General features: G+C 40.3%; 6 protein-coding genes and 3 long non-coding RNA genes across 10 annotated transcripts; 6 read left to right on the top strand and 3 right to left on the bottom strand.

The window, feature by feature from the left end:
* The first annotated feature begins 3 nt into the window (after positions 1–3).
* On the top strand, positions 4–1,004 carry LOC124196817. The gene is made up of 3 exons (XR_006875833.1): positions 4–154; positions 226–574; positions 640–1,004. It is a non-coding gene; the product is annotated as an uncharacterized LOC124196817 (long non-coding RNA).
* Positions 1,005–1,537: 533 nt separating this feature from the next.
* On the bottom strand, positions 1,538–4,089 carry LOC124196812. Its single transcript, XM_046592048.1, has 5 exons — positions 3,828–4,089; positions 3,271–3,486; positions 3,031–3,200; positions 2,070–2,946; positions 1,538–2,008 (listed from the first exon to the last, which is right to left on the bottom strand). Exons 2-5 carry the CDS (start codon positions 3,406–3,408, stop codon positions 1,664–1,666), a joined length of 1,530 nt encoding a protein of 509 aa, XP_046448004.1. The 5' UTR covers positions 3,409–3,486; positions 3,828–4,089; the 3' UTR covers positions 1,538–1,663.
* Positions 4,090–6,385: 2,296 nt separating this feature from the next.
* LOC124196810 lies at positions 6,386–10,608 on the bottom strand. Its single transcript, XM_046592044.1, has 6 exons — positions 10,199–10,608; positions 9,976–10,139; positions 8,912–9,911; positions 6,751–8,842; positions 6,541–6,692; positions 6,386–6,466 (listed from the first exon to the last, which is right to left on the bottom strand). The coding sequence occupies exons 1-4, from the start codon at positions 10,337–10,339 to the stop codon at positions 8,516–8,518; spliced, it is 1,632 nt and encodes a 543-aa protein (XP_046448000.1). The 5' UTR covers positions 10,340–10,608; the 3' UTR covers positions 6,386–6,466; positions 6,541–6,692; positions 6,751–8,515.
* LOC124196815 lies at positions 7,572–8,234 on the top strand. The gene is made up of 3 exons (XM_046592052.1): positions 7,572–7,708; positions 7,776–7,930; positions 8,004–8,234. The coding sequence occupies exons 1-3, from the start codon at positions 7,572–7,574 to the stop codon at positions 8,135–8,137; spliced, it is 426 nt and encodes a 141-aa protein (XP_046448008.1). The 3' UTR covers positions 8,138–8,234.
* Positions 10,609–10,864: 256 nt separating the features above from the next.
* On the top strand, positions 10,865–11,743 carry LOC124196816. The gene is made up of 4 exons (XR_006875832.1): positions 10,865–11,020; positions 11,129–11,241; positions 11,310–11,454; positions 11,548–11,743. It is a non-coding gene; the product is annotated as an uncharacterized LOC124196816 (long non-coding RNA).
* LOC124196818 lies at positions 11,553–12,524 on the bottom strand. The gene is made up of 3 exons (XR_006875834.1): positions 12,240–12,524; positions 11,745–12,173; positions 11,553–11,685 (listed from the first exon to the last, which is right to left on the bottom strand). It is a non-coding gene; the product is annotated as an uncharacterized LOC124196818 (long non-coding RNA).
* LOC124196814 (late cornified envelope-like proline-rich protein 1) lies at positions 12,286–13,257 on the top strand. Of its 2 annotated transcripts, none has more exons than XM_046592051.1 (3): positions 12,286–12,370; positions 12,441–12,509; positions 12,583–13,257. In XM_046592051.1, exons 1-3 carry the CDS (start codon positions 12,365–12,367, stop codon positions 13,000–13,002), a joined length of 495 nt encoding a protein of 164 aa, XP_046448007.1. In that variant the 5' UTR covers positions 12,286–12,364; the 3' UTR covers positions 13,003–13,257. The 2 variants fall into 2 exon arrangements, with proteins under 2 accessions (XP_046448007.1, XP_046448006.1); XM_046592050.1 differs by having other exon boundaries at positions 12,287–12,370; positions 12,580–13,257.
* A 1,258-nt stretch (positions 13,258–14,515) lies between these two features.
* Positions 14,516–15,320, top strand: LOC124196819. Its single transcript, XM_046592054.1, has 2 exons — positions 14,516–14,595; positions 14,668–15,320. Exons 1-2 carry the CDS (start codon positions 14,590–14,592, stop codon positions 15,208–15,210), a joined length of 549 nt encoding a protein of 182 aa, XP_046448010.1. The 5' UTR covers positions 14,516–14,589; the 3' UTR covers positions 15,211–15,320.
* A 962-nt stretch (positions 15,321–16,282) lies between these two features.
* Positions 16,283–17,692, top strand: LOC124196824 (gamma-glutamyl hydrolase-like). Its single transcript, XM_046592059.1, has 6 exons — positions 16,283–16,456; positions 16,526–16,646; positions 16,710–16,760; positions 16,844–17,070; positions 17,146–17,451; positions 17,525–17,692. The coding sequence occupies exons 1-6, from the start codon at positions 16,354–16,356 to the stop codon at positions 17,632–17,634; spliced, it is 918 nt and encodes a 305-aa protein (XP_046448015.1). The 5' UTR covers positions 16,283–16,353; the 3' UTR covers positions 17,635–17,692.
* Positions 17,693–20,226: the final 2,534 nt, after the last annotated feature.

A 20,226-nucleotide genomic window follows, 5' to 3' on the forward strand; every position in this document is an offset into this window, starting at 1 on the left:
GAAAAGTGTCGCTTTACAAACTAGGATGGAGGCATTACTTTCCAGGCTACTGCCACGTCGACCAAATTCGCCTATAAAACCTGGATGAATTCATAGTTAAATCAATCGTTTCCCAAGCAGCAACAGTCAGCTCTTCAACATGCAATCGCACAAGGTAAAAAAATTACAATTATTAAATATCTTAATGTTGTCCTAATGTAGATACATGTTTTTATTGCACGTTAGATTTTTGTGGCTATGTTGGTCGTAGTAATGGTCTCACTGGCTACTGCTAAACCCGTTCCCGGATACAAAAAAGGATCGGATCCTAATGCTGAAGCCCAATTGCATCGCAACATCAAGAAAGAATACGGAAATGAAAAACGGTACGAAACTTTGAAAAACTCCAACGTTAAATTCGTTCAAGCAGAAGAAAAGTCTTTCGCCGCCAAAAACCCACCAGCTGCAGTTATAGCCCCAGCAGTAGTTCCGGATAAGAATATCGGAGTTGCACCGGATCGCAAATGTCCTCTGCCAAAGCAAATGGATTCAAAGGGAAACTGTCGCGAACCTTGGGGCCGCTGAAACTGTTGAGGTACATAAATTCACATTTAAAACTAACCTAAATTTCTCAAGTTTCAAATATTTCCATAAATTTAGTTTTGAATTTCAAAATGCTTGGCTTTTGGAGGACAATATTGGAGTCGCTTCACCTACTACCCAGTCATGTTTACCGAGCACTGAATACTATTCAATATTCTAAACCCCATATTCTAAACGCCAAAAACCCACCAAATGCAGTTCCGGCCATAAGAAACCTTTCTTGGGCTAAATTTGCAGACACACCCATATCCGCCACAGCTGAGGTGTATTGACTTCACACGTCCATCCGGAATACCCTCATTCTCCACTTCTACTTTTCCGTCATGTAACCCACTATATTACTTGATTTGCTGGCCACTCCAGAATATTCCATTATTAGCATTACTGAATTGATTTGCCAAAATATATTTTACTGCATTGCACTTGATTGATTCACTTTTGGTTGTAATGCAGTCATGAGAAACTATGAGGGAGCTGGGATTCATAACTAAAATTTCATTTGGGATTTTTTTGCTCACCTTGCTTAATAGAATCACAGCAGCAGGTGTTATTGGGCAGAATCCATTTTTCTACTTTGCCGGAGTCTTTAGAAATAATTTTCCCGGCATACTGGACAAGTGATCGTGTCGTCTCGTCGTATATCCTTTTCAGTTTAGACCAAATAGAATTAATAATATTAATGTAACGTTTTTTTAAAAGGTATTAGACACAATTTACCTGACACGGAAGGCAAAATGTGTGCGAACACGGAAGGAGTTTCGGTTTTCTAACTTGTTCCGTCGTATTCACATAAAAAAACTCGGCGTGAGATAAAATCTTCTTCGTTGTTGGTAGTGGGCATTTCTCCAATCGACTATCAATTGTATCCGAAATGTGTATCCTAAATTTACCTTCGTCAAGTCGTAGCCTTCGTCCGTTTTAAAAATTTGAAATTATCATATTAACCATTCGCCAGTTCAGCTTCAACGACGTTGTATTAGTACACGACTATACAGCGATGCAAACCCAAATTTGACAAGGTGAAAAACTTCAAATTTCATCAAAACAAGTTATGAAACACGATCTCCCGTCTCATTTCAAATTATTCGGATTCCAAAGTGAAATTGTACTCTGCACTTTCAGCCTTATTGACCGTACTCAACTGACTCAAGGAATTCAATGTCCGACTATGTTTGTCCACAGTTCCAAAGTACTCGCTATCTAATATCGATTTAGGTAGGTTAGTAGGATAATTGAATTTGTCAGAATCCTCCAACAGAAAGAAGAAACTCCAGCCCGTAACTACCCCGGAAGACTTTTTCACCAAAGTTAAGCCAATCTCGTTGACATTGTCAGCTATTAAGGGGCCGTATCTGCGCTTGCTGGGAACAGGAGGCTGGAATTGTGGGTGATGCATTGATAACAAGACAAATTGTTCAGATGTAGCCTGAAAATGTAGAAAGGTTTATGTAGAAAGGAAAGAATTGCAAAATTAAGGCTGTTTATACTTTGCTGATGGTACAGGAAAAGTCACGTTGGGAACTGTAACAAAATTCGCCCAGTTGTTGCACAAATTTCGGATGAAATGTGGACGCAGGTCGAAAATGAATTTCGCCTTTCGGTCTGCCCGATCGAAAAATTCGGAGAATAAACTTGGACGAAGAATTCAAACGAAAGTTACTGCGGGGATGAGCTATGCTATGCGGATGAGCAGTTTCTTGTGTTTGATGGCTTGGTAATTTGGTCGATGGACCACTCGTGACTGTGTTAATCGGTTGAACCTCCTTTTTTAACGAGATCCTTTGTTTTTGTAGGAGCGAGAAAACAACATGAGAAAGTAATTTTAAATCCTGTTGAGTTGGCGGTTCAATTTCGGATGGTTGATTGAACCGAAATCCTTTTTCGAACGCGGGGAAAGTTTGGATTGGACGATCGCTTTCATCGAACAAATGAACTTGAATCTTGGTTTTCTGGCGGAATTCGTACTCTGTAGCCACTTCTGTGGCTTCAGTAAGTTTCTGATTGTACAATTCAACAGACGTCATCATCTTTTGCTTCAATGTTTTGGCTGTGTCATCGTATGTCGAGTCATCCACTAACGAAAGCAACTCTGAAAAGACCACGGCTTCCTCTGCATCCCCATCGTCTATGACAGGAAAATCCTTTGATCTTTTGGTTTCCAAGGTTGAAATCAGTTCCCCCAGGCAAAGGTTATTTTCATCTAGAAATTGTTTGGCCTCCTCTTCTGCAGCTTGAATAAATTTAACAGCGAGGCTCACTTGCTCTTCAACTTCTTTACGCTTCTGGATGGCAAGAGCTAATTTGTTCACTCCAGTGTCTCTCATTTTCATCAGCTCTTCTTTCAAAACTGTAAGGGATCCTATCCTGTTTGAATAATAAAACATTCAAACAAAGAAAACATTAATTACCAACAATACTTAATGGAACATTTAAAAAACATGTCATCACTTTGAAACTGCAGAACTTGAAGTCAGCTCGGCAATTTTTTTATTTTGCTTGATCACGTAAAGGGCATAACTGTTGTTGGGTAGAATCCATTCTCCTTCTACGGATGTGGTTTCTTTTGAAATCATTTTGCGGCAGAATGGGCACGTAATAGTGTCCCCTCGGCGGATTTCCTGTTAAAATGAAGAACAGTTAAATGGAACACAATCAAACAATAAGTTCTTTCAATTTTTGACGAAATACCTGAACACAAAGGAAACAAACAGTGTGGGAACAGGGAAGAAACTTGGGTTTACGAATTTCTTCGTCATATTCGCATAAACAAACTCCACAGGTGACAAAATCTTCAACAACATCTGTACCAACGTTTGCCGTAGCCATTTCACAGCTCACTGCATTTAAATCTTATCAAATCAACTTTTGCCACCAGAAAGTCTATTTTTCGATTTTTTTCGCCACCTGTGTTTTGATTTGAAGGACAGAGATTATTATTTTGAGCCGACGTTGCCACCTTTAAAACTGTGCGCGCCATCTTAAGTAAAAAATCGAAGCCTTTTTATTTTTGAATCGAAGTTCGAAGATCGGAAAAAAAGTTTCCAAGGCGAAATGCCAAAATGGAAATAAAATCACTTTTTATCAGTACTCAACACAACAGCCAACATATCCATTTAAAATACGTTCGGCCTTCGGGCTGACAAAAAGCAAAAAGGAAAGTCTACTTTGGCATTATGCAAGTTTTCTAAAACAAAACGTCACGTCATGAACAAACTAAAAAAAAACGTATGCTGCAAATTTGTTACCGTTATTAGATACCAAAACAAATGGTATGACGTGCTGTACACTGAAGAAATTTGGGTTTCCTGGTAACATCACCGTACATACTAACACAGTCGGACAGTCCAATCCCACAAGTGATCTTGTTGGCGTGAGCTGTTGCTATTTCGAAAAATCTTAATGAACTAAGCCAAATTATGAGCCGAATACAATACGCCAGCTCTAACCTGCTCTAACATTCACTTTCGTTTCATTTCACACGTGCACGTGCAGACGAACAAACAAAGATACTTGAGTGATAGAGCCATCTATCAACCGCTTCTATAATCACGATACAGAATATTAAAAAGCGAGGGAAATCCAAAAACGAAATTGAAATTTGAACAGAAAAAAGGGAAACGACTTGCATTTCGACAGAATAAAACAATGTCATGTTTGATAAATATTAACTCAGTCTTTCTTCGCAAAAATAAGTTGTATTTATTTGTGTTAAATTGAACTTGATGTGTCAGTTTATTTGGGATAGATGATTCTAAGGCACAACAAACCTTAGCAATTATATATCTTAACATTTATCCGGCGACGTGAACTCATTCGGAGTAATGACTCTCAAATCATACTTGCCTTTGACACCCATGCGATATGTATTGGATCCACCATGGTCCCAGGTGACGGATATCCAACCGTTGACTAAGTCGCTCGTCACGGTGCCTCCCTGTCTCTCAGTCGAATTTCCTGCAGTGTCTTGGTCGGCCCACATCCAGTCAACTCCACGAACAACCCGAGCCCCTGGCCCCAGACGTTGAAGCTTCACACTGGTCTCTGGGGCGACAGCAACCGCCTGCTGTCGACTTTGGTTAATCACAATTTGAAGCATAACTTCTTCCAAAGCTTCTTGGTTTTTCCTTGTTTCCATCTCTATATAACTCATGGCTAGAGCAGCCTTCAGTTGGACATCCTCCTCTTCTGGCTCCCTAAAATAATAGCACATTGAAAGAAGGATGCTAAAACTTGATCTTGCCCTTAGCACAAATGGATCTTACACTGGTTTTGCAACATTCAGCACGGGTTTTGATCGGTTGATAAGTTTGAGCATTTGTAAGGCATAAGAATTGTTGGGTAGAATCCATTCTCCTTGTTCACTGGGGTCCTTGGAAGTAATTTTGCGACAAAAGGGGCACGGAATAGTGTTATCTTGACGAATGTCCTTTAGTCATAAAATTGAGAATTACAAAATAATTATTTCGAAATAACTTATCAGTAGATTGTCCATGTCTTACTTGAAGGCACTCGCAGCAAACGGTGTGTGCACATTGGAGGAATTTCGGTTTCCTTTTGACTTCGTCGTATTCGCACAAGCAAACTCCACAAGTCACGAAGTCTTCCAATTCATTTTCACTGGCCATTTCAATTATGGTCAACATTCGACTGCGATCGTTTTCAATAGCACACTAGTACGCGCTTTTATCAGCTGCAGCGGCGGTGATGTTAGACAAGCGACTGTATAGGCGTGAACCTGCAGCACTAAACGTTAACACTTATCTTTCTGATTAGCTACCACATAATGCTGCATAATCTAACATACGGCAATCACTTCATAACTCACAGTTCAAGCCAGGAAAAATTTAAGAAGTTGCGGTTAGTATAGGATATTCTAAAGAAATCTGTGTCTGCATGATCTGTATGACAGTTTGTATATAATAGACAAATAACAATGGTTTAAAAACGCATAACATTTCATCATATTATGTTGAAAAAGATCTACCAAAAGGAACTGTTTTATTAGTAATAACGAAATTTAAAAACTCACTCTTGGTACACTACGTAAATCATTTTTCTTTAAGTCATACAAAACGAACGCCTTTTGAAATTATCTGGATTCCAATGTAAAAGTATACTTTGTTCTTGCTGACTTGCAAACCCTGCTCAATTGTTCCAGCACATCATAACAACTAACGTGGCCAATGAGCTCGCAGTCGTTCGATACGTTTTCGGGCAGGTTATCGCGTTCTATGAACGTTTCGTTATCTTCCAGTATGAAGACGAAGCTCCATTCCGTAACTTTATTGCCCGAAGAATAAATCGAAGTTATACCGACCTCTCCGTAATCGCAAGCCTGTTCCACGGAGAAGTTGTTGATGTCACTTGAGTCAGGCAGAAATTGTGAGTTCTCATTCGACAGTAAAACAAAAACTCCTGGCATGGCCTGTCGTATTAAATATAACAAGATTTAAAGCTGCTTTATAACAAGTTGTTTGAATAAAAAACCTGTGTTACCTTGTCAACAGTGCTGTTAAAATTTATAGGAGACTTGTAACAAAATTCACCCAACTTTTTAAGAAAATGTGTGGTAGCACGTGATATGTTAGGACTTATGTGAATCTCCCCTTTTGGCTGACCAGACTTATAAACTCTGAGTATGAAAACAGAACTGTCCTTCAAGACAAAATTGTCTTTTAATTCCATCAGAGAAACCATTTGCGTCAATTTAAAATCATTTTCTTCCTGAAGTTTCTTTACTTCTTCTTCCGCTGCTTGGATGGATTTCATAACGGCTCCCAACTGCTTGTGAGCCTCTTTTTGCTTTTCAATGGCAGTGGCCAATTGATTAATTCCTGCATCAGACTTGATTCCTGATCCACAAGTTGGGCAAACACTGGGACCTCTGGTGTTTTTTGTATGGTTATCAAGATTTTGCATATACATTACACCTGTTGAATCTTGAATGTTAATACTTACAGAACCTTCTTGTCGATGGGTTTATTCCCTTTCTGTTTTCCAAATTTCAGCATGTGAAGGACATAAACATTGTTGGGCAACTTGGAAGCATCAGCCACGTAGAAGTTTTCGCGACAAAATGGACAGGATACTGTTGCATTTTTAATAATTTTCTATTGTTTCAACAATATAGTAAGTTGTTTTATAAGGGCAAGGAAACGATTATTTTACCCTTAGACACAAAAGGCAGACTGTATGGCGTGCAGAGCATTGAAGAAATTTTGGTATCCTATTTATATCGTCAAATTCACATAAACAAACACCACATGTTATAAAATCTTTTAAGTCGTTGGCTGTCGCCATTTCGTAACTCGCAAGATAGAAACTGACGTTATCTAAATTTCTATCTAAACAAACCAATGCTCCAATTCAAACAGCTGATTTATTTTTCCCTAAACTCCAAAAAAAGGACTAACGGGAATCTGGTGAACTAAGCCGAGCAGGAAGCCGGGAAATACAAATTTGAGTTTTTTCTTCAGTAGGCTATGTATCTAAAAATGCTGGAATCCTCTTAGGTTGCGAAGTTAAAAAAAAAATTAAATATACATGCTGGCCTGATCCCCTTGGGTTACGCCACGCCACACTTTCCTTTAGCTTAAACTGTAGTAATATTTTGGGCGTAAAATAGAGTGATAATTAATTATATCGTGAGGTGGCGGGCTCCGCCTCTCCTCATCTCTCTAGCGGTTGGCGAAAATTCCAAATATTTTGACTAGGAAAATGTCGTCATCAAGTTCTAGGCTGCATTAGTCATTTCTTTGTTTTCCTTATCAGCAGGTTTCTACAAGGGAGACCTGTGGGGAAGTGCCGATGTATAAAGTCTCGTGTTTTATCAGTTTAGCTGAATCACATGCCACGCTACGGCCAATGTGCTTATCAGTAGTATATGGATTTCAAAAGACTGCACACTGCATTCAACTGTGCAGTTTAGTGATGGCTGTTACAGCATTACCTCCCCAGTTACCTGTGGTTTGATTTCCTTCTTTCCCATTATGGAAAAAGCACTTGCCATAACTAACGTGGTCTTTGGAGTTGTTACCTTTTGTTTCCACGATCCTGAATCGGCTACTTTAGGCATTTGCGGAGGAATTTACCTGATGGTGTTTGGCCTTCTTCTCATTAGTTCAAAGTCAGTTTCATCTATAAATTTAACCTAGTAAAACTTTAGATTGATAGACCATATGTTATTTGTTTAGGTTGAAAAATAAAGTCATTATCATAGGACTGGGAGTAAAAGCAACGTTCATTGGTATCGCATTAATCAGCCTTTATACCAAGAGTTTCGACAGCTATCAAGGATTACTCGACAATTGTCAATTAATAGCTACTGTTATTTATGGATTAAAACAATGTAAGCTAAGCCAATTTTTACAACCACGATTCATTCTTTCCATTCAGCCAAAATTACCTTTGTTTTTATGCAGGTGATAGAATTGCCTGGGATCCAATCATGGCCGTTCTCGGCCTTCTAATTATCGTTGTCAACTCATTCTTGGCCGTGATTACTTATATCTCAAAGAGTAATTCAAATTCAAAGACAATCGTTGGATTGGATTGAAAATTTAAAAATGTTAGTGTTGGAAAAAACAAATTCTTTTTAGGTTGCAATTCTAATATTTCTCTTGATTTGATTATTACACGTTCTGATTTCCTAATTATTTGGTGTTTGATTTTACCTTAGCATATTTGAGATGAGTCCGTGCATGATGCCCTCTAGCGGAAAGCGCTAAAAATGTAACTTTCAAAAGTCTTGCCAAATCGTGACTAGTTAAAAAATTCCGATTTCAAACACGTTCAAACGATAAAAGTCTTTGTTAAGGTTACATCATTGTCTTGATTTTAAAAAATAAACATGAAGGAATGGATAACATCTAGTTAAACAACCTTTCTTGGCACACACCTTTCCGGGGAAAAACAAAACGATTGATTGTTGATTTCAACGCGATTCCAAGGTGAAAGTGTAGCCACTTCTCTGGTATTTTGTCGTCCAGCTGAGCGCTTCAATAGCTTCAATACCTTGTGTAACTTGGCCGATGAAATAGACGGGCTGGATGGTTTTCAAGTGCATATCGTTCCTTTTGTTTTCAAAGTACTGCAGAGGGAAAACCAAATTCCAACCTCCCAGATCGCCGTACTCGTCCACCCACAACGATATTCCGGCTTCCATGTAATGGCGGGTGAGCGGTAAGCTAGACAAGTCATCATAGGAGAAGTCTGCCATGTCCTCGAACGCTGGGACAAGCAGAAACACGCCAGGAACAGTCTAAAATTTAAAAAGAGAACGAGCGTTACGGAATTGGAAATATTTTGATGTTGCAACTATTAGACTCACTTTTTCAATCAGGTTGCTGAATTGTTTGGGAGTTCGGAAGCAGATTTTCCCCAGTTTCTGGATAAATTGGGAATTGCAGCTCGGAGATAATTTGATGTGGACAGAGCCCTTAAACGTACCGTGTCGCCGTACAGTCATAATTAAAGTTGCTTTGTTGAGATCAAATTTTTCGATAGGGCTGTTCAAACTAATCACTGAGCTAGGATTGGTAGTCGTCACTGACGGACTCGTTTCTTCAAATTTCTTGGTCACAGAAAGGTTGTGGTCGGGAGGCTCATCAGCAGTAACATCGGATGTAGTTTGTTTGTTAAGCTTTGCGCCCCTCTTCTGAATGGAAAAGACGATGTGAGAGAGAAGCAGGAAATCGCGTTTGGTCGGGGACAGGTTGGTGTCGCTTGGCCAGTACGTGGTGAAACCCTTTTCCAGCCAGTCAAAGGTAGGAATGGTCTGATTTCTGGGGTCAGTAAGCCACACAGAAATTTTACTCTTTTTCTGGTATTGAAGAGTTTTGGCCACGGCGACGGCATCGGCTAATTTGCTCTCGCATGACAGTAGTGATTTCTTCATTTTCTCTTTGAGAGTATCGAAACTATCTTGTGGATTGGAATCGTCGACTAGAGATATCAATTCTGATAAAAGTGGGTCTTCATCTTGTGGTATTTCAGGGTTGAGAGGTTGATGTAAACAAGGACTACTTGCTTCCAACTCAGAAATCATTTCGACTAGGAGAATATTGTTTGTCTCTTCTTGTAGGTTGACTTCATGCAGGACTAGTTTTAAACATTGAGATAATTGATCCAAATGAGTCTGAACTTCTTTCCTCTTTTCGATAGCCAAAGCCAATTTTGTTTGTCCCTGGTCTCTCATTTTCTTGATATCATCTCTGAGTTTCAACAACGACTCAAAATTCTTGATTGTTTTTGCTGTCACATCAATGATTGAGTGAACTGAACATCCCTGTTTAGCCAATGCTCCACAAGTGAGACACCATGTAGGTTTCCTATTGAAAATTGAAGGTCAACAAAACTTGTAAATTCATGAAACAGAAAATTTGATTTTTGTACCCGTTTGTTGAATCAGGTTTACTTGCTGGGGTTTCTGGGCTTTTCTCTGAAAATTTGAGCATGTGAAGTGCATAAGAATTGTTTGGAAGACTTGAGACGTCATCCTGGTGAGAAAACTCTTTACGACAGAGTGGGCAACTAATGACAAACTCCTTGTGTATCTCCTACAGAAAGACGGTATGGATCACTTATTCAAGAGTAATGTAAACAAAACATTATTTACCTTTAAACATTTAAGACAAAGTGTGTGAGCACACGGTAGGAACTTTGGTTTCCTGGTTTCAGCATCAAATTCACACAGGCAAATACTACAGGTAACGAAACTCTCAGTTTCCTCTGAATAAGTGCAAGCTGCAGCAGCCATTTCTCGAGTGATAAAGTGGAACGGACGTTAAAAGTATATATTGTTTACAGAGCGATATGTCTCATGGTGATAACAATCAGAAAATGAGGCATGTGTGGGCAAAACGTTGAAATTGCCGCGGGCTTTGAGATACCAAGAATAACAGTGCAAGTGTTCGAACAGATGGCGCTGGTAATTAGGGCACTAATAAATAGGACATCATTTACGTCATTGACTCATCGTAATTTGAATTTTTAGGGCATTTTTACGTGTGGCAAACTACGCATTTTTCATTCAGACCAGAATCACTTTTAAGAAATGTAATAAAAGTTGCGCTAAAATGTCGCAAGACTGGCTGGCTGGCTGCCCATAAAATTTACTTGTGAAATCACGAAAATACTAGCATATAGTAAAGCTTACAAATAGTCAAAACCACGCTCTATCATCAAAGGCGGCTAATATCTTAATTCACTATTGCCTTCTACTCATTAAACGAAACGTTATCAACACCTTTGGTGCAGGTATAAATGAGAGCTTCGTGGCATCGCTAGATTTAATTACAGACATCATCGCTTGCACTAACCACATCCAAACCTGATATTCTAAACAACTAAAGTTTATTTTGTAATCGTCCTCAAAATGGCGAGTTCGGTTTTCACTTTTGGAAATAGTTTTCTAGGAATTTTCGCTTTCATTTTACAGGTAAAAAATTTAACGAAATTATCACGACTGAATATCCGATGTTACGAATATTTTGTTCAAATCTATTTAACATATCTTTTTTTTTTTTAAATTGCAAAATGCGTTTAGATTGTGGCATTGATTGTTTCCGGTGCGCAGTGGATACCTGATTTGGTGAGTACTGGAATTTGGGGAGGAATCTTTCTCATCTTTAACAGCTTCGTGATCGCGAAAAAAAAATGGTTTATAACTAAATTCGTTTCTATTATCGACGCATTAAGTCAACCAAAAAATTATGTTATCATCACAGGAAGAGCTCTGAACCCAACAAGTTTTGGCAATTTACGCCATTTTAATTGGCCTCACCTTAATTGGGATGAACTCGTGGAGCATCAGTGCGTACCAACCCTTTATCGCCGATTGCCAACGGGTTCAATTCGCTAGAATCTCTTTGTGTGAGTTTTTATTTTTTAAATAAATTCAAACGAAATCATCTTTCTGGTTAATTTTAAAAATTAACTTTTGTTTTTGTTACTGTCGGCATATAGGTGGTCGAGTGGCTATCGATTCCTTGTTGATTTTGACCGGTATTTTTACTGTCCTACTTAACGTATGGATTTACAGTGAGGCTTCATCTTTGATTGTTGGAAGCTAAATATTCCGTTTTAGCAGAAATAGTATAGCCCCTGCAATGAAATTATAGCTGCAATCATTCTAAAGGAAAAATACAAAATTTGAGTCATACTTCCTTTATGGTTTGATTACTCACAAGTGACCACATGGGGTTTAATGGTCTTACTCTGGTGTGACATTCCTCGAATAATTCCTACAACTGAATAAGATACACGTGTGAGTTGTAGGCCATTCACTCAATTATGACTTATCTCTGAAATGATGCCATTTACCACTAAATGGGTTTATTATTCACATCCTTTAAACGTATGGTAAGCAGGTTATAACCATTATTACAGCTAATAAAAATTCAAATTCAAATTTGCAGAGTATAAAAAAAGGACTCACCAAGTAAACATGCGATGAAGATTAAAACATCCGGAGCCAGGTGCTAAACTGGGCGCCGTTGGGACCCTGAACGAACGAAGGTCAAAGAAGCATTAGTGGCATCCAACGATTCCATTATTTCAACGTTTCAACCTTTTGCTTTTAGTGATCGCTCCTGTTTCGTCATTCAAGTGCTGCGTGATTACGTTACAAAGCTGTTCAATATTTAAAAATTGCTTACAAAATCAACTGGCTGCCATATAAATACGACGCCGGAGTCGAGTTGAATCTATCCGTCCTCTGCTCTCTGCTGTTCCAGTCACGTTCCAGTCGTCTAATAATTCCCCAAAATAAAGAAAATTTAAAATGAAGGTAGTATTACATCTAATTCAATACATTTGAACACTTTTCAACACATTTGAAATTCATGATTTGGCTTTAGGGACTGTCAATCTTGGCTCTGGTGATCGTTGGCATCGCCTGCGTGGTGGCCCAAGAAGACTCCAATGACGTAACTTTAATTTGAATTTGTGGGGTCTTGTTATTAGGAATAAATATAACTATGATTAATATTTGAAAAGCAGGGGTCGGTGTTGGACTTTGCAGCGGACGAAACGGCCATGGCCGACGATAGAAACACCGGCGACCTTATTATCAACTGCCGGAATTGCCACCCTCATTGTCATCCCAGTTGTGTGAAACCTCCTCATCATCATTACAACCATCACCATCGTCCTTATTCGCATCAATGCCCCAGCTGCCCACCCAGACCGACTTGCCCCATTCTCACCTGCCGGCCTATACTCCCTTGCCCCGTACCCACTTGCCCTCCTCATCATTGCCCACTCTGTCCTATTTGCCCAACCAAACCAACATGCCCAACTTGCCCTACCAAACCTCCTTGTCCTACCAAATGCCCGACTAAACCACCCCACTGCCTCAAACCTCATCCCACTCTGATCGGAGTCTGCCTGGATGTGGATTTGGGCATCGCTGGCAAGTAAAAAGGAGGATGGAAGACGACCAAAACGAATCCAGCATGTTCCAGCGACAATGACCATGGCAAATTTTATAACGTTTACTGTAGCAGAACTAACATTAGATGCTTCTCTTTTTAATTATTCTTTTTTCTTGTTATTAGTGTTCTGGTCTCTGTGGGTTTTTCATGTCGGTCTATTGGGGACTATCTTTAGTTAACTCGAGTGTGATGTGTTTGATACCCTACCGAAAAGGCAATAAAATGACTGACGGATAGTAAATCATTTTTCGTGATTTTATTCACTCATCATTCAAGCGATGCATTGGATTTTGGAATTTTTTTTTAAATTAAATCCTTTACCCCATCTAAACAGCCCACCGATGATGACAATAGTGTTCGAACTTGAAAAATAAATCTGAGCCACTAAAAACTTTGACGTCCGATTTTAGGAAAAATAAAATAAAAAAATTTTGAACTTGGACGTGACATTTTGGCATGTTATAGGCGACAAAGTGTTTGGACGCTGCTCAAATAGAATTTCTTTCGCCCGTTAGGTAACAATAAAAAGCATATCCAGCGACTGACCCTTGAAGGAACAAAAGGGTAATAATAGGAATTAATTCTTAACTAGGGCGATCTTAGCCAATAATCAAACACGCGTCAGAAAACAACAAGGCTCTTGTCTGAAAATAATTCCTGTCAAGCCCTTGATTATCCAACACCATGTAAGACACAAAATCGGACAGATGAAAAAGCACCGCTGTCTCTTACAGTTGACAATCTCAGTGCACGAATAACCAACATGCAGGTAAAAATATTCCCTTATTCATCTAATCAAAGATAAAATTGGATTCCGGCAGAAATATTTAATTGCTAACGCCAAAAAGGGGGAGAAGAAAAAAAAAAAAAAAAAATCAGGTGTGGACTAAAGTCGCAATACACGACGAGCAAAGGATATCTTATGAAACATCACGCCATCATCATTAGACACTCTTGTCCTTATTTCAATTGACATAATCGCGCTGACTTTAAACGACTTTAAAAGAGATTTTGAAATATTTAAAAGATAAATAGGAAATCATTAAATTAATATTTCCAAATTGTTATTCCTTGGCACTATCTACGAAATTTAATTGTTCCAGAAAAAGAAAAACAATGCTGAGATTTCGATGGCTAAATTCTGACAAAATTTCAATTAGCTTATCTTTAAAACTAAAATTGCGTAACCTAATAAAAAAAAGGATCACGTTCAAAAACCTGCGTTCTTTTATAGATTCCACCATCTGACTGAAGCCGAGTAATTGCACATGATAACGAAATGGCTGACATCCTTGAGAGCCTCTTATAAGCAGCGAGTATGTGGCACAATGCAGTTGACTTATACGTACGGGGATGGCTGCAAGACTCGGTTGAAACGATTAGCCAAGGCCGGACTGCGGTGTTTCACCAGCAATTCAAATCAGAATTGATTCCAATCGACAAATGACGACATAACGCGTTGACTGAAATCGATTTAAGCTCTGGTGCATCTGATCGATCCTTTCAAGAGGTATAAATAGAAACTCGTCGACCGTTTAGAAAAACAGTCTCACACAGCCGAACAATCGCCAACATGCAGGTAAAATCCTATCGTCACTAAAACACGCTCAATTCTAAATGCAGTTAAATCTAATTGAAAATTTGTATACAGAATTACTTCCTTGTCCTGATCCTGGCGGTCGCTTCCGCCCACACTCTGCTGATGGATGAGGAGCCCATGGATTTCTCGCGTGAACGCCGTCAAGTTCCTTCGTTCGACCAGGAGCCGGAAGTGATCGAGCCATCGGCCGACACATCGGTGGTCGATCCGACCACCAAGCAGGTCCTGCCACTGACGCCCCAGCCATACTCTGAGGACTGCGTCTACACCTACAACCGACAGTTCCTCGGCTTGGTCCTCTACGTCAGGATTAACGTGGGCAGCGCCTTGGTGTGCGGCAACGAGATCTGCAGCAGCGACTCGAGGTGCACCCACTTCACGTACAATCCCCTCCTGAACGGAGGCACTTGCACGCTCTACAGTCAGCCGTTATCGGGCGGAGCCTGGTCCGTTCCCACTCCGCCGTCGTCCCGCATCATTTGCGGTCACATCCCCAAACGATCCTGCAGTCCCAACGCTCTCATTTCCATCTGCCTCGGTCTCGATATCGGTCTCGATCTTGGCCTCGGTCTCGGTCTTTTGGGTAAAAAGTAAAAACTGCTGGAAAATGATCAGAATTTGAACTGGACAGGATTTTGACTGGTGGAGGGTTTAGTCTTTGTTTCTATTATTGGTGATGGACTATTAAATAAACGGGAATAATAGATACGTGTGCATCAGGATGGTCGTATTATTCCTTTTTAAATGGAAAAGAGAAGCGCATCAATAGGGATATTTAATTGAGCAAGGTTCTTAAACAGGCGAAAAGGCTAACATCGCTGTTTATTGTTTTGGAACAAAGACAATTTAGGATTTCAGGAATCGGATGGACAAGATCCTCTTCAAAAACGCAAACACCGCTGGTCGAAAAGGACAACAGTTTGAGCACAATTGCGATCAGATTATTAAAGGAATTGTTTCGATTGTTTCAATTATTCAATGTAACCACGCTCATCAAAAACCAATCCCAAGACTATACCCAACGTAGAAGCGTTTCAACTTTGACTGAATGTGATCCAATCAAACATCTTTCTATGTCTCTGATTAGGTTTTCTTTAATGTGGTAAAAATGTGACAGGCAGAGTGAAACATAATTTCGATGGACTCTTTCTTGTTTGATTGATTGAGTTATCGATCCACGTGCTAAGCTGATCATTGATAGCCAGCAACACGCAATTGCTATTTCGTCCTGTGCCCCCGACTAATTTCAACGTCCACGCGCCATATCAACAGAAAAGCGGGCGCAGAAAAGGCCGTAACAAAAGGTCATTTTTTAAGAGTTTTTTTTAAGAATTTTTCAAAAGTTTACATTTTTAAGTTGGACGGTTTACGCAACAATTGTTCAGTTTCAGCAATTTTCCATTTAACTGAGTTCCCCTAGCAACTAGTGTCCCGTAGCAGGGCGATAGACGTCAAAATGTGGATAAGTGGTACAACGGACATCCGTCAGTTGCGTCACAACTGCTGCGCCAAGTGCGTGCAGCAAACATATCGGGCTGTACACAACACGGATCTAAACAATTACCCCATTGACGAAAGTGACACATTTGCGAGACACCTGCTGTGTTGATATCAACAACAGGGCGAATAAACTGGTGCCCCATAAAAATGCGATGTACAGTATCGCCAAAGGGAATGCAACGAACTCGATTTCATTGAGAGAAAAACAGTTGGAGAAACCAGACGTGAGACAAAAACATGGCGTCGTTCCATTTTGGTTGGCTGGTTCTGACCTGGGCAATTATCGGACATCCCGACTACATCCAGGGACAGTCTGCTGTTATTACAGGCCCAGTTATAGGTGAGAAATTTAACAACATTCAAAATTTGTTCACTATAGAAGAGAGAAAGTTATGTCGATATTACTCAGGAATCTTGACACAAGAAGTGGATAGCGATTTGATTTCCGTTCCACCAGGAGCCATCAGCTTTCACTTGATTTCCTACGTCAAATGGCTGCAGACCCAAAACGCCACAATTGTGCCCATAAGGTAACACATACAAGTCAATCAAATAAACTCTGATTAATCGCTATGACTAAATTGCCTTGACAGAATTAATCAAACCGATTCTTATTACACGACCATCTTCAACTCTATCAACGGGTAAGATTTCCTATCCAACGTCACCGCCATGGCAAAATTAATTTTCCCGCGATATTCTAATTCAATTTGAAAATAAAAAACAGATTGATCATTCCCGGAGGATCGGCCAGCATTCGATCATCGGGCTACAGCAAAGCTGGTTCCATCTTGTACAATCTGGCCATCACTGCCAACAACAACGGAGATTTCTTCCCCATCTGGGGCACCTGCTTAGGCTTTCAATTGCTCCTGTATTTATCGGCCGGCAAAAAGAGTTACCTGGCCTCATTTCCAGCACAGAAAAAAGCTCTGCCATTGAACTTTAGCCCAGGTATTTCGACCTAAAGAAAATTAAATATTAAACTATCGCCAAGTGTAATTTTAAAACTGCTGATCATCCAAACAGGGGCCAGTACCAGTCGGTTGTATCAAAACGCACCGCTGGATGTGATGGATTTGCTGGTCAACAACCAATCGACGCCCAATTATCACAACTATGGCATATCACCGCAGAACTTGACACTTTCGGGGTTGGACAAGTTTTACACCAATTTGGCCACTTCGATCGATGACAACGGCGCAACCTTCGTGGCCTCGATAGAGGCCAAAAGCTATCCCATATGGGGATCGCAATTCCATCCGGAAGCAACCTCAAGCTGGCCGGCTGCCGTCAAACCTGGATTGTACTTTGCCGAGTTTTTCGTCAATCAAAGTAATAAGTCTATTTCTTTTTTAACTCTTGAGAGGTTTCTTTTTAACTAAATTAATTGATTGATTTCCAACAGGTCGGAAGAATCAACATCGGTTTGCACTCGACGCTAGTTACGTACTAACCAACATGACGTCGGCAGTCTACCAAGGACCTGGAAAACCATCCGCCTTCTTCTTCAATTAAAATTTGTTAAAAGGACCAGACTGGCGAATTGTAAGGAAATAAACTGTTTTAGAATGCAGATGTCCTATTAATTAATGTGAAGCAAAATTCGAATTCAATCAAGATTTTCGGCACTAATTGATAAGCCCATTACAAGTTGATCCTCGTACCTTTTTTTATGTACGTAAGACAAAGTACGTCGAGCCGTGATGGCAAAGAATGTCACCAACGACCACGGATCGAAATTCAAAAGAGTTTCAGCACAAGTTTAAAGCAAAAGGGGGGCCACCGGGTTTGAACTGGCACCAATTGAAAGAAAAGGTGGACGCGTTGCAAATGACAATAGGTTAGGTTAGGTTAGTTAGTAGGTGCCACGAAAATATGTTTGGAACACCAAATGACAGGGTTTTGTTTCATTCATTTAATTTGTTAAATCATTTCGAGAAACCAAACGAGAAAAACAATTTACTGAAACGGAATCTGAAATTTTAAGTCAACAGCAGTGTGCAGACGATTTTTCAATTCCAACAGCCATCTAGCGGTAGATTCTTAATAATTTGAAACGATATTGCGCAATGCTGTATTGCGCAATGCCGTATTGCGCAACACTTCTGTATCACGAGAATCATCCTCCACTCCTTTTAGTACAAATTAATCAATTCAAAATTAATATAATTAAGTTGAATGTAATTGAACATTCTTCTTTAAAATAAAATCTTTGAAATTAAAAAAGATTTCAATACTTTTCGATGTAAATTAATTGTAAAATCAAAGTTGAAGAGGTCAAAAGTTGATTGCAGACGTCCAAGTCGTTGGCCGAGTCTATAAAGCCTCGACGATTCAACCCCAATAATCACGAAAGTTTTCACAAGCAAACTATTCAACTAAACTTCAACTCAAATCTTGAAAATGTTAAGCATCCTCATTTGTTTTATCATTTTCGTCGTGACGATGTTTTTTCTCCATCACAGTGAAAAACGCTCGTCCCATTCCCAAAAGAAAGTCATTGCGCCTCTGGCAATAACTTACCCAACACCGGATATCTCCGGATATCCAGCATTACCTGACCTGGATCACGCAACTAAGAAACCCAACACCCGCAAGTCTAAATCACGCCAGACTAAACCTGACGTCAGTTGCAATCCATCCAAACTCCCCGTTCTACAAATCACCCCTGAGAACAACAAAGGAGAAGATTATGTCGACCAAATACAACAACTGAAATCGGCATTAACAAAAGCCAATTTTGATTTGCAGCAACAACAGCAAACCACCCAGTCTGTTGAACTGCGAGAGAAATTGCAAATTGAACGCAATGAAACCCTGACAAATGAGCTGTCGGAACAAACGACCAACAATGAACAACTTCGACAGCAAGTCTCGAGTTTGTTGGCTGAAAAAGAAGAACTGAAAGCCCAACTTGAGCTGGATAGAGTCCAGACCAACATGGTCATTAAAATGCAGGCTGGGTGTTACGCAAAGCAGGTGCAGGAACTGAAAAAAGAGTTTGCGGATGCCAACAAGTCCGACAAGCCAATCACCAAAGAGGTGGGATGCGGGCCGGATATGGATGCAGTTGTTTCCACTCGAACTGAATCAATCGCCAAAGACGTTGGGACGCCACAAATTATTCCACCTCGAACCCGTACAACCCAACAGGATGACCCTCAACGTTCGGGTTTCATCCCGGCCCGTGAAACATCAACCGAATCGCCTGCTGCTGTCCCAGCTGCCGCTCCAAAACCCAAAGTTCACTTCCCCGTTGGAGATATCCGCTATAAAGATAAACCCATGAGCGGATATGTGGTAAATCCGGATGGGACGCAGGAGACTTATGGCGATGCGGTCCAGTCGACCCGAAAATCTGCAGCTGCTAATCCAACTAACAACACGGAAGCTGCAAGGCCGCCGCCCGTCTTGGAACAACCGAAACCAAAATCCTACACCAATAACAACGGCCAGGTCAAGATCGACGACCTCGTGATCACTACGACACCCGTTGAACGAGTTTCACTCCCCGGCAACAGGTTAATGTTGAAGAACGTTCCGGAAGGAGATTACGGAAAGATTATCGGTGGTGGTGGCTCCAACATTCGCCGCTTGGAAACACAATATCAAATTTTTGCACGGCTAAACAGATCACCCGATGGGAATTACTCTTTCTTGATCACCGGAAATACGGAAGAAGCGAGGCAGGCAGCCGCGGATGACGTCATCGATGGACTGACGGTGACGGCAGAATTTCCCAACTCGAAGCTGCTCAAGCGGATCAAGACCTTTAGGCTTCACGAGATCGGAAGAAAGTATTTTGTAAGGATAAACCGACCCTCCGACATCAACGGGATGATTACACTAACCGGAAGATTGGACAGTTGTCAATCGGCGTATGCAGAAATGATGGGCCAAGATATCTACTAAAAGACACCCAACCTCTAGACTCACACTACCTGGACGAAACAGAATAAACGGCGATTGCCCGAGCAATTGAATTGTTCAAAGTTGCCTTAATTGGTGGCTTTTTGGATAACGATTTTGTCTCGAGCAGTTGGCCAGGTGCCAAGTCAGTCAGCTCCTTAATTGGAGTTGGCTGATGGCACTTCGTTTACGGTTTAT

This window comes from Daphnia pulex, chromosome 7, assembly GCF_021134715.1.
Source record: "Daphnia pulex isolate KAP4 chromosome 7, ASM2113471v1".
NCBI lineage: Eukaryota > Metazoa > Arthropoda > Branchiopoda > Diplostraca > Daphniidae > Daphnia > Daphnia pulex.